The sequence below is a fragment of the Furipterus horrens genome, unplaced genomic scaffold (genome assembly GCF_987537825.1).
Source record: "Furipterus horrens unplaced genomic scaffold, mFurHor1.1.pri manual_scaffold_7, whole genome shotgun sequence".
Taxonomy (NCBI): domain Eukaryota; kingdom Metazoa; phylum Chordata; class Mammalia; order Chiroptera; family Furipteridae; genus Furipterus; species Furipterus horrens.
In genome coordinates this window covers 130,798,647-130,811,378 of record NW_028327177.1, presented here as the reverse complement: position 1 = coordinate 130,811,378, position 12,732 = coordinate 130,798,647, and the positions used below count along the sequence as shown (strand labels likewise).

The window sequence follows — 12,732 nt, the reverse complement described above, 5'->3', positions numbered from 1 at the left end:
AAAAGATCGAGGCGGAAGCAGCGTCAACAGCAGCAACAACGGCCATCTGCCTTCACCTGTAACAAGTGCGGCAGGGATTGTCACTCCCGAGTCGGACTGCACAGCCATTCTCGGCGGTGCAGATAGACTCTCAGGAAGCTACGCCATCGTCTCTCGAGACGGACGGCTGCCGACGACGAGTACTGGTGTAAAGATAGACCTAAAGACCAATGGAATAGAATTGAGAGTGCAGAAATAAAGCTGTGTCCCTATAGCCAACTGATTTTTAATAAGGATGTCAAGGCCATTCAATAAGTAAATAATAATCTTTTCAACAGATTATGCTCTGGGACTAAATAGCCATATGCAAAAGGATTAAGTTGAGTACTTATCACACAACAATATACAGAAATTAACTCAATGGGTCAAAAACTTAAATGTAAAAGCTAAACCTGTAAAACTCTTAAGACAGGGATAAATCTTCAAGATTTTGGATTTTTTGATGGACTTTTAAGTTCTAGTACCAAAAACACACAAACAACAAAAGGAAAAAGATAAATTATATTTCAGCAGAATTAAGAATTAGGGATGTTCCAACTGCAAGAATACTGGTGTGACTGTAGAAACCATTGCCATGTTTTTAAGTAAGGGGGTTATGTGATCTGATTTATATGTTTTGAGATTTCACTGACTAGTGTGACAAAAATGGACTATGGCTATGTTGTGTAAGGGAGAAGACAGTAGGCAATGAAGTGCTGATGAAAGGTGTCACTGACTCTGACCAGCAATGCCTGAGGCATTGTGGATATGACGAACAAAATCATACGGACTGTACTAATCTGGTGGAGAAAAGGGACAGAACGGCCACTCTAAATCATTGAGAGCGCCACGACCCTTTCCTAGACAGGCTTTTATTCCTTTCTGGGCAGATCACATCAAACGAAGTTACAAATCTCTTTGCTAAGGTTGCTTTAGATGGTGGTTGTTTACAGATAATAAAGAAAAGAATGTTGCACATGCAAGGAAACGATAACATTGGGAGATCTGGCCTCATCCTGTCCTTAAAACAGTTCAGAATAAAAAACAAACACAGGAGCATGTCAAGGTAAGAAGACAGAGAAGTATGGCCCAAAAGAGGGAACAGGTCAAGGTTCCACTGGGAGAACTAAGTGATGAGGAGATAGCCAACCTGATAGACGAGGAGATAGCCAACCTAACAGAGGCAGAGTTCAAAACACCGGTGGTAAAGATGCTCACAGACTTGACAGATATGCTTGAGTACGGCAGACTTATAAGGGAAGAAGTGAAGGCTGTGCTAAATGAAACGAAGGAAAATCCACACAAAACCAGTAGTGAAGGGAAGGAAACTGAAGATTTAGAATATAAGGAAGAAAAATAGTTCAGAATAGACCTTGAGAAGTTGCTTTAAAGTTATACATTAAACATCTGTTGTTTTTCAGCTCAAAGTGAGGAAGTTTTTTAGCAAAAGGAATTTTTTTAAGTAGTATAGATACAGTGCAGGCCTGATTCCCACAGGAAAGCCAGTCTGTGGGCCTGGCTCCTGTGTGCCACTTTGCGCCTGTCAGTTTTCCAAACCAGGACTGAGCTACATTTGCCATTGCCACATGGACCTGTTCCCTATAGAAAGGCACCTATTCTCATCTATTGTACCAAGAAAATCACTAGAAAATGTCTCAAGCTGATAAATCAAGAAATAATTGTATAAGCCTACGAATGCCTAATAGAGAAAAGCAAGCATTATAAAGAACTCTCTGGAGAGCTGAAAGAGGAAACTTACAAATTATAAAACCTTTTTTAAAAACAGCTTGGGTTTTTAAAATTCATAACTATTACTTTTATTTGAAGACTTGAATTATTTTTAAGTAAATATATCTAGTAAAGTAAATAAGACGTTAAAATATAAACTAACAGAAATGAGGGACTTCATCATAATATACTAAAGCTACTGGAGTTTAAATCATGCAATTTAAACCTGTGTTATTTAATGCAGAACTAGATAGATTGATAGAACATAAAGGAGGGTCCAGAGACACTTAGTTTTATATAGGAGATTAGTTCATGATAAGTATGTCACTTCAGATCATGAGGAAAGGATACACTCGTTGGTAAATAGTTTTGGGAACAGATGAGCTGTCTCTTACGGGAAAATAAAGCTGAATCTCCTACACCAATATAAAGTCTAGATGGAATAAAATGTACCATAACAATCATTAATTCATTTGCTCTAGTTAACTCGCGGTCCTCTCGATGTTGTGGTTCCAAAAGAGACACAGGATCATAAAGTCTGGTTTCAAAATGCAAATCACTTGATTTAAGTGCTGTTGACATTGAGAGTATACGTTCACATTGTATATCTTGTTTGTAACAAAACGGGCTTATGTTATAGCTCTTGTTTTATGTTTTTCCTTCAACAGTAGGTAATAATTCCTCTTCCCATTTTGTAATGTATAGAGCTACATCATCTTTCAAGGCTGTGTTGTGTAGTATGCCATTGCTTCAATGTAACATAGTGTACCCATCCCTTTAGTATTGTGTATTCTAATGCACACTTAGGTTTCCATAGAGTGGGGTTGGAAAAGGTCCAGAACAAGATGCATATATTTGGATACAAGTCATGAACCTGAACCATTTGAGTTTGTTTCTTCCCTCAGTTAACTTTCTGTGTAACCAGAATTTCGAAGTTGGTTTTTAATAACTCAGTTGATTACTTTAGAGGAAGAAAAGAAATTTGTAAGTTGTCTTACCTAAACCAAAGAAGCTTTTTCCCCTTTTTAAATAAACATTAGGCAACTGGCTACAGATTATAGATTTGTTAGATTAGCTACTTGAGAGAAGACTAGATTCAGCCAGTTAATTTAAGAATCACATACTGGGAAAATGAAATTTATAAGACCAAGTTGCTCTGGATGGGATTTGTATAGCTTAGTGATGTGCGTCCTTATTTTTATCCATCTTTCTTCTTGTAATCATTTATTAGGAAACTGAAGCAATAGTGTATATTGATATTAACTGGAACAGTCCAGCTAACTTCTGCTGTTGATTTTTTTAGGTTGTATTTGTTGTATTTTTCATATTCCTTTCTTTCAACAAAGAAATTTTAAAACATATAAGAACATCTTTTTTAATGAGAAGGACTGCCTTGTGCTATTGAACAGAAATGTTAGTAAAGAAAATGGTCTCCATTGAGTAACCAAAATATATTCATCTACTTCTCGTGTGTCTTTGTTTTCTAGGCAGCACAGTCAGTGCTGATTTCCCTGTTTGAACTCAATACCCCAGAGTTTACAATGTTATTAGGAGCTTTACCAAAAACTTTTCAGGATGGTGCTACCAAGCTTCTTTATAATCATCTTCGTAACACTGGCAATGGAACTCAGGTATTTTTCAGTTATTTTTCTTGGCTATTGTATAATATGATGGGTGTTTTAACAATAACTGCTTTCTTTAACATGAAGTAAATTTTGACCCTGACTAATTTTGCATCTACATTGGACAGCATTTCCTGAGCTGAAGTAAAGATTGTCCTGGAAAGAATAGAGTCCTTAGACCTGTCATGTTTGTATTATAATTTGGTGTGCAGTAGGGTGGCGGTGAACGGTGGCCAGAGTATGAACAAGAAAGCATAATGTGAGCAAGAACTTAAGTGAAGGCATTGGCTTTGCAAGCCATTAGAATTAGAATTAGAACATGCTTTTTCAATGAACCAATTCTTATTTGAAGACTAGAGGATGACTTATTCCAGGGTTAACAAGTAAGGCCATAGAAGGTAGTGCTTAAAAAGGTGTGTTCACATTTAATAATTACAGGCTTGTCGGTCCAAAGGTGCTTTGATATACTTGATTTTGTTTTGGGAAAATAAAGTTTGAGTAAGTGAAACATTCCAGTGTTGTATAGCTAAATGGTATAGGGTTATTTACATATATACCTGAAGATTTGAACTTGTCTTTAAAGACAGACCTTTGATAATGGGTAAAAGAGAAAATAGATTTACTTAATGGCAGGCTTAAGGTAAAGTCTGAGGGATAAAAAGATCTGAGAACAATTTCTTAGGACCAGACTCAGTTATCTTTTTTAAAAGGAGAAGGTATTATTCTGTTACATCTTAAGAGAGAGGCAGATTTATAATATCAGATTTTTATGCCTTTGGTGTCTTTGTGAAAATCATTTGTAAAGCAAACTCAAGAAGGAATAAAATTTGAGTATTAGTAATGTTTGGAGACAGGAAATTGGCTCAGAACAGGAAGCTGATTTAAAATTTTTAATCTGGGATCTGTTGAATCATTGAGGAAAAGATATTGATCATATTTGAGAGTCAGAAGTGGGTAAGGAGAACAAAAAAAGAAAGAAGAGTGAGAAAGATTTTCTTTACAGAAATCAGAGATAAATACATGAATAATTAAAATACAGATCTATAAATATGGCTTTCATACTATTCAGCTTCTTGATATATGTCTTCCTAAGAGCATTTTGGTTGAACTTAACATAACTGTCATATGTTAATATTTATTTGACTCCCTCCATCAGAGTTCCATGGGGAGTCCTCTAACAAGACCAACACCACGTTCACCAGCCAACTGGTCCAGTCCTCTTACTTCTCCTACCAATACATCACAGAATACTTTGTCTCCAAGGTAATAAAGGTGTAATCTTCCATCATGGTTTGTTATTGCAAATTCCCATTTTAGAAAAACAGACATTACGTAATATAATTCCAGTTGATTTCCACTTGACTTGAAAGGTTTTAGACACATAGAAACTTAGTAGATTCAAAAAATATAACATTTATTCCAAAAGTAATCCTTTAAATTATAATAATGCATATGATATAGAATCCTTTTCGTAAGTCAAGTGGAAACTTACATAACTTTTGTAAATAACTTCTTGTCACATTGAATAGCATAGTTATGTTTCTCATATATGCTGTACAAATTTAATAAATTTCAAATACTGTGTTTTAGTTATACTACTTAGTAAAAATGGTGAGGTCAAGTTATAATAATGGATATTTAGATCTAATATTGGCCAACCATTTCTAAAAATAGACAAGAAAAGCTTATAGACAAAAACATAAAAATAGAGAAGAAAAATGGAAAAGGGGTAAATATAAAATGACATCATAAATACTTCTAAGGAAAAAATATAACTGTGAGATTGGTTCTTAAAATAAAATTTAAGAAATGTATAATTTTCACATATTTGTGCAATTCAAGCATGGGCTATTTCACATGAAGTTTTTGGCTCATTAATGAACTAATAGTTTTACCTTTTTCTTGTTCTTTTAAAAAATAGTTTGCGTAGTAGTTCATATTTATAGTTATTTGCTTGATTTTTTCGTTATTAGCCACATACACCATAGGATGTTTCTTCATATTCATTACAATCATATGCTACCTCATCAGCATCTAAGGAAGAAAAATACTTTGCAAACTTACCATCCAGCCTGTTTGTTCCATGTTATATAAATGTAACAATTTTAAGAGCTGTGTTCCAGCCTCAGTTGAATTTTAAAATTTGATTATTAGAATTCATATCAATAATATGTTCAGTGTTAAAAATTCTTTGCTTTCTTACAGACTTGTGTAAAATACATTTATCTCCTGTCCAAGCACTGTTATTGGTGTGAGTTGATCACAGGAGTTAACAAACTTTCTGTAAAGGGCCATCTGATAAATATTTCAGGCTTTGTGGGTCATGCAGTCTTTGTGACCTCTACTCAACTCTGATGTTACAGGAAGAAAATAGCCACAGACAATATTTAAGTAAATGAGCGTCGCTGTGTTCTAATATGCATTTATTTAGTCACACTGAAATTTGATTTTATATAGTTTTCATGTGTCATAAAATACTATTCTGATTTTTCTTTTTCAACTATTTTAAAAATGTAGCCCTGGCTGGTGTGGCTCAATTGGTTGGAGTGTCACTTATTAACTGAAAGGTCTCGGGTTCAATTCCCGGTTAGGGCACATGCCTTGGTTGCGGGTTTGGTCCCTGGTTGGGGCGCATACAAGAGGCAATCAGTCAGTGTTTCTCTCTCATGTCAGTGTTTCTCTGCCTCTCTCTCTCCCTCCCTTCCCTTCTCTCTAAAATCAATAATGCCCTTTGGTGAGTTTTTTTTTTTTTTTTTATGTAAAAAACATTCTTACATTTCAGGGGTCATAGTTTGCTGACCCCCTGGTTAATCAGAATATTTTTAAAGGTAAAAAGACAAACCAATTGTTATGTTGTTAGAGTCACTGTAACCTACTCTTAATGGGTGGATAAAGGGACATGTCCTTTAATCATTTATAGCTGTTGGATTTTATTTGCTTTGGGGAATATATATTCTCTAATCCCATCTTTATCAGGATCCTATATGATCTCCTCAAGTATGTTTGTATTTTAAAACTGCATATAAATAAAAATTGTTCTTGTCTTTTCTAGTGCATTTGATTATGACACAGAAAATATGAACTCTGAAGATATTTATAGCTCTCTCAGAGGTGTCACTGAAGCAATTCAGAATTTCAGCTTCCGTAGTCAAGAAGATATGAATGAACCATTGAAAAGGGATTCTAAAAAAGATGATGGTGATTCAGTGAGTATTTGAATATTCTTACATTGCACACTTTTTCATGAAGAATTTTTGATTTGGGGTTTTTTCTTCTTTGTTTTTTTGTTCTTTTTTTAACTTTGTTCCTGTCATTTTCAAACATAATTTTCTAGGAGGCAGTCACAAATATTTACTGTGTACCTACCATGGATCTTAGAGTTAGAAGGCAGATTTATGCCCTCAAGTTCCTTGTAAATTTTCAGATAGAGCTGAGTACTATGGAGTTTTAGCTTAAAATATAAAGTGAATCTATTTTAGATTAAGTGATCAGGAAAGTCTTCTATCAGAAGGTGACATTTGCTTTGAGACCTAAATACAGGAGAGGAGAACTCCTTAAAAGAAATAGGAAGAGCAAAGAAAATTAGGTGAGAATAAGCTAGTGTAGTTGACAGCCAGGGCGAAATCCAGTAGTTAGAGCATTATGAAAAAATGGGGGGCTCTGGCTGGTTGTGGCTCAGTTGGTTGGAGCATAGTCCCATAAACCAATTCCTGATCAGGGCACATGCCTTGGCTTACAAGTTCGGACCCCAATTGGGGCACATTCAAGAGGCAACCGATGGATGCTTCTCTCCCTCTCCCTCCTTTCCCCTCTCTAAAATTAATAAGCATGTCCTCATGTGAGGATTAAAAACTAAAAAGGTGGAGGAATGGCACGTGAGTGTTCTAAGATTAAATAAGGCATTTAGATTTTTTTCTGTTAAGTGCGGTGATAGTGATTTGCATTATCTTTCTGATATTGGAATTGCTGTGCAGCTTGTTGCTTTTGCTGTTATTACACAAAGAGCAGTTACATTTTTACTCTGTTAAGACTTTTTTCTGACAGTTTAACTTTTTCAAAATAAACCATCCCACTCTTTCCTCAGGAATGCGTGGTTTGTCGGTTTGCAAAACTATAGAGCCCTGTAGTGCTTCAGCACGTCTCTGGAAAGGGCCGCCTCTTCTGCCCTCCTCAGACCATCTGGCAGATGGTCCAGTAAACTGGATGCTAAGACCAGCTCACCACTCACATTTAAGGTTTCCTATCCCAAAAGCTACATGTGGTAGTAATGACAGATTAGTAACAATCACTGCTTAACTGAGACTCCTCCACCCAAGACAGGGCACATTGTGGGGAGCTCAGGTACTGGATTCTGGCATAAGTGAGTTCGAATCCTGGTTCCTGGCAGTTATTAGCTAGTCATATTGTCGCTTCTGAGCCTCATTGTCCTCATTAGCAAAATTGGGGTATTACTGCATACCTTTGAGGTTATGATGATTATAATAAATCACATGACTTCATCCATCCCAGACCTGAACTCCCCTGAGCTCCAGAGTCATACATTAAGCTGCCTGTTTGAACTCCTCATCCTTTCCTCTAAAACTGCCCTTTTCTGTCTTAGTTGATAGCAACACTGCTTGCTCAGGCAAAAACCTTGGACAAAAGAGTTGCTCTTGTCTCCTCTCTCTTTTCTGTCCTCCATACTCAGTCTCTTGAGATATCTGTTGATGGTGTTTTCAGAAAACAGTAGTCCCTCTCTGTATCGCAGTTCACTTATCGCGGCCACACTGTATCGCGGGATTTTTAAAAATATTATATTTAATTATTTATCGTGGATTTTTCGCTATATCGCGGGATTTTGCGGTACTGTATACGTATGTTAAAGTTACGCAGGTTTAAGAGTGTAGAATATGTTTAAGAACATAAGTAGTGTTTATAAAAGTGTGGAAAAGGTTAATAAGGGAGTGGGAAAGGTTAATAAGGGAGTGGGAATGGTTTATAAGTGTGTGGGAAGGGTTTATAAAGCCTTAAAATATATATAAATACTAAAATAAATGTAAGGTTCCTACTTCGCGGATTTTCACCTATCATGGGAGGGGGGGTCTAGAACATAATACTTGCGATAAGTGAGGGAATACTGTATACCCAAAATCCAGCCACTTCTCACCACTGCCTTTCTGTTTCCAGCCCTCATCATCATCAGTGCTCTCACCTGGATTATTAAAATAGGCACCTAACTGACCTTGATTTTGCCCTTGTGGTCCTGTAGTCTGTTCTCACTCCTCCGCTCACAACTCGGAGGTCCCTCTCTCAGAGTGAAAGCCTGTCTCCACAATAGACTTCTTCCCCTTGTTACTTCTCTGACTTCATCTCCTATTACTTTCCTCCCTGTTCACTCTTCCTTAGCCACATTACCTCCTTGCTGTTTCTTGAACATTCTGGACATGCTCTTGCCTCAGGGCCTTTGTCTTGGCTCGTTCCTCTGCCTTAAACATGTTTCCTACAGATAGCCCCACGGCTAATTTCCTCACTTCCTTCAAGTCTTTGTTCAAATGGCTTCTCAGTAAATCCTGCTCTGACACCGTATTTAATATGCAACCTCTGCATTCACGATTCCTTTAATACTACACTGCTTCCCATGCAGCAGTCACCTCCTACCATACGGTACACTTCCTTCGTTCACGTGTTTGTAATGCCTCTGTCCCTCCACTAGAATGTAAACTCCTTTAGGGTAAACATCATTCTCTCTTTTATTAACTAGTACACCCCCAAGGCCAAGGACAATGCCTGGCATTTAATAGGTGGACAGTAAAATTTGAAGAATATTTATAAAGTGACTAGCTAATGGCTTGGTGTATAATTGCTTAATAAATGGTGGTGATAATGACGGGATAATCATGTTCTTTTTCAGTTTTCTTGTTTTTAATCAGTTTTTATTTTTTAATTACACTTAACATACAATATTAAATGAGTTTCAGGTATATGCCCCAATGATGAGACATATAAGTTACGAAGTAATTATCCCAATAAATCTCATATTCATCTAACACCATACATAGTTATTAGAATATTATTAACTATATTCCCTGTACACCCCCATGGCTAACCTTAATTCCTTTACCTTTTTCTCTTCTCTCCCCAGCCCCACTCCCATCTGGCAACACTCAAAATGTTCTCCTTATCTTACGAATCTGTATCAGTTCTACTTGTTCATATTGGTTTTAAGACTCGGTTGATTATTGATATGTATTTATTAACATTTTATTATTTATACTTTTAATCATTTTTTTCTTCTTAAAGAAGACCCTTTAAGATTTTATGTAATACTAGTTAGGTGCTGATGAATTCTGTTAGCTTTTTCTTGTCTGGGAATTTCTTTTTATTCCTCGATTCTAAATTATAGCTTTGCTGGGTAGGGTAATCTCAGTCATAGGTCTTTTTAATCACTTTGAATATTCTTGCAATCTCTTCTGGCCTGCAGAGTTTCTGTTGAGAAATCAATTGAGTCTGTGGAACTCCCTTGTAGTTAACTAACTGTATTTCTCTTGCTGCTTTTAAGATTCTTTTTGTCTTTAACTTTTTGAATTTTAATTATGATGTGTCTTGGTGTGGGCCTCTTTGGATTCATCTTGTTTGGGATTCTACACTTCATGGACTTGTATGTCTGTTTCATTCACCAGGTTAGAAAAGTTATCTGTCATTATTTTTTTCAAATAGATTTCAATTTCTTGCCCTCTCTCTTTTCTTCCCGGCAACCCCATGATGCAAATGTTGGTACACTTGAAGTTGTTTAGAGACTTCTTACACTGTCCTCATTTATTTGGATTCTTTTTCTTTTTGCTGTTCTAATTGGGTGTTTTTTGCTTACTTAAATTCCAAATCACAGATTTGATTCTTGGCCTCATGTACCCTACTGTTGATTCCCTATAAATTATTCTTAATTTCGGTTAGTGTATCCTTCATTTCTGACTTTTTTGTTGTTGTTGTTATTGGCTTCCATGTTCTTTTTTATGCTATTGAAGTTCTTAGTGAGTTCCTTCAGCATCATTATAACCAGTGCTTTAAACTCTGCACCTGGTAGATTGCTTGTCTCCATTTTGTTTAGTTCTTTTTCTGGAATTTTGTTCTGTTCTTTGATTTGGTTACATCTTTCTTTGTATCCCCATTTTGGCAGCCTCCCTGTGTTTGATTCTATATATCAATAGAACTGCTACATCTCCTGGGCTTAGTAGGGTGGCCTAATGTAGTAGGTGTTCTGCAGGGCCCAGTGGCACAGTCATGCTATTCCCCCGAGTTGGGCACTTAAGATACACTCCTCCATGTGGGCTATGTACACCCTCCCGTTGTAGTCGAGCCTTTATTTCTTTGGCACATCAGTGGGATGGGATTTATCCCCAGGCCAGTCGGTTACAAGACTGGCTTCAACCACTGTATTGGGTCACCTGTCTAGGAGCCCACCCCACAGAGCAGGGCTTACTTCAGCGGGGCTCTGGTGCCCACTGAGTCTATTCCTTGAGTGTATCACTTGTGAAGATGGTTGGGTGGCGATGCTTCAAAGGTCTAAAATTGTTCACTTGGTGTGCTGCCTCCGGGGCCTCCCAGGAAGTGCAGTCCAAGGTCAGCCACCGTCTATGTTCTGCTGGTGGCCATCTGACACCAGTTACAAAGCTACCTACAGGTCACTGCTATTTGTGCTGGACTTGGAGGTGTCCAAGGGAGGCCACGCTGCACACCAAAGCCAGCTGTCTCTAGTGCTAGGTCTGGGGCCACTTAGCAAGAGGTTTGGGCATGCTGAGGCAGATACTGCTTGTTTGAGAAAATTTAGGAAAATCTGAAGCATGAGCCAGGGCAGGGTGAACAGTGTTTGCCAGATTGAAGGAGACTGTGTGGTGCCCACCTGCCCGGTCTGTGAGGGGAGGGTTCATCACAGAAACAGTGGCCTCTGCTAGCACTTGGGTCTGGGGGGAAGCAGCCCCTCCAGCTTTTGCCCTGATGCCAGAGAATTCAGTTCTTCTCTGTATGTCCCTGGTGCTTTTGAAGCTGCTGCTCCAGCACTAGAGCTCAGAGCAAATGGGTCCAAGTAAGTTTGTATTTGGGCTCTTTAAGGGAAACTGCCTGGGACTCTAGAAACGCTCTGCCTCATTCAGCCACAATCCCGGCTGGTTTTTACAGCCAGAAGTTATGGAGACTCTTCTTCCTGGCCCTGGTACCCTGGGCTGGGAGTTTGGTGTACGGCTGGGACCCCTCACTCCTTGGGGGCACCTCCACAACTGAGGTATCCTTTCCAATTCTTATCCGCTACATGTGGGTGTGGGACCAGCCCGTCCATGTCTCTGACCCTCCTACCAGTCTCGATGTGGTGGCTTCTTTATCTCCTTAGTTGTAGGACTTCTATTGAGCTAGGTTTCAGATTGTTCCCTAGTTTAGTTGTAACTTTGATGGAGTTGTGGGAGGATGCAAGTACCACACTTAACTGTGCTGCCATTTTGACCTGAAGTCGGTGGTAATGGTTTTGATGGTGGTATTAATATCGGTGTTAGTATTGCTATTTTGATAAGCATACTAATGTAAACAAACTACCATCAGGCATCTTTCCAAAAGTTATGCAGTTTCTTAAGGCCTTTTCTTTTGCTTAAAGTGGGCTTTTTTATTTGGTTTTCTCACACTTTGTTGACATACTGTCATTGTATAATTTATTCCCTTACTAATGGAATCTGACAGCTTTTAGTTCTTTGTTGTTAATGAAAGTCCTTTTATATCTTTAATTGGCATAGAGATGCTATTGCTAGTCACATGGTATATATTGTTTGGTCAGGCCTTTGTCGAGGACACTTAAGGCTCTTTAGAGACAGTATTCTTTTATGGTTTTTATTTGCCTTCAACAGTTTTCTTTACATCTTTACTATAAGCTTGGACATATTGAATGTAAATTTAAACTCATATTGATTTTCATTACATAATTTTTTCCCAGCTTGTTATTGTTACCTTTTTTAAAATAGCCTTTTAAGCAGTAGGGAAACATTTTTTCAATAGTTTTGAATTGTTACTTGAAAATGAGTTCATTTGCTTTCCCTTCCCCTTCTCATTGATAGATGTGTGGTGGTCCTGGAATGTCTGACCCAAGAGCAGGAGGGGACGCTACTGATTCAAGCCAAACAGCCCTTGATAATAAAGCTTCATTGCTGCATTCCATGCCTGCCCACTCCTCTCCACGCGCTCGAGACTATAATCCGTATAACTATTCAGACAGCATCAGTCCCTTCAATAAGTCTGCCCTCAAGGAAGCCATGTTTGATGATGATGCCGACCAGTTTCCTGATGGTATGTTCTGCGTCCTACTGCTGCCGCCACCTGTGTTTTGTGGGACTGGTAATCTATGAAACAA

At 37.9% G+C, this 12,732-nt stretch overlaps 1 protein-coding gene across 30 annotated transcripts in view; it reads left to right on the top strand.

Moving 5' to 3' along the window:
- The window catches only part of CLASP2 (cytoplasmic linker associated protein 2), a 150,145-nt gene that overhangs the window by 125,869 nt on the left and 11,544 nt on the right, over positions 1–12,732 (top strand). For all 30 annotated transcript variants that reach the window (XM_090284448.1, XM_090284447.1, XM_090284455.1 and 27 more), the window contains 4 exons: positions 3,234–3,377; positions 4,525–4,631; positions 6,421–6,574; positions 12,440–12,668. In XM_090284448.1, coding sequence (XP_090140574.1) covers positions 3,234–3,377; positions 4,525–4,631; positions 6,421–6,574; positions 12,440–12,668 — 634 coding nt within the window. The remainder of the gene's footprint in view (positions 1–3,233; positions 3,378–4,524; positions 4,632–6,420; positions 6,575–12,439; positions 12,669–12,732) is intronic.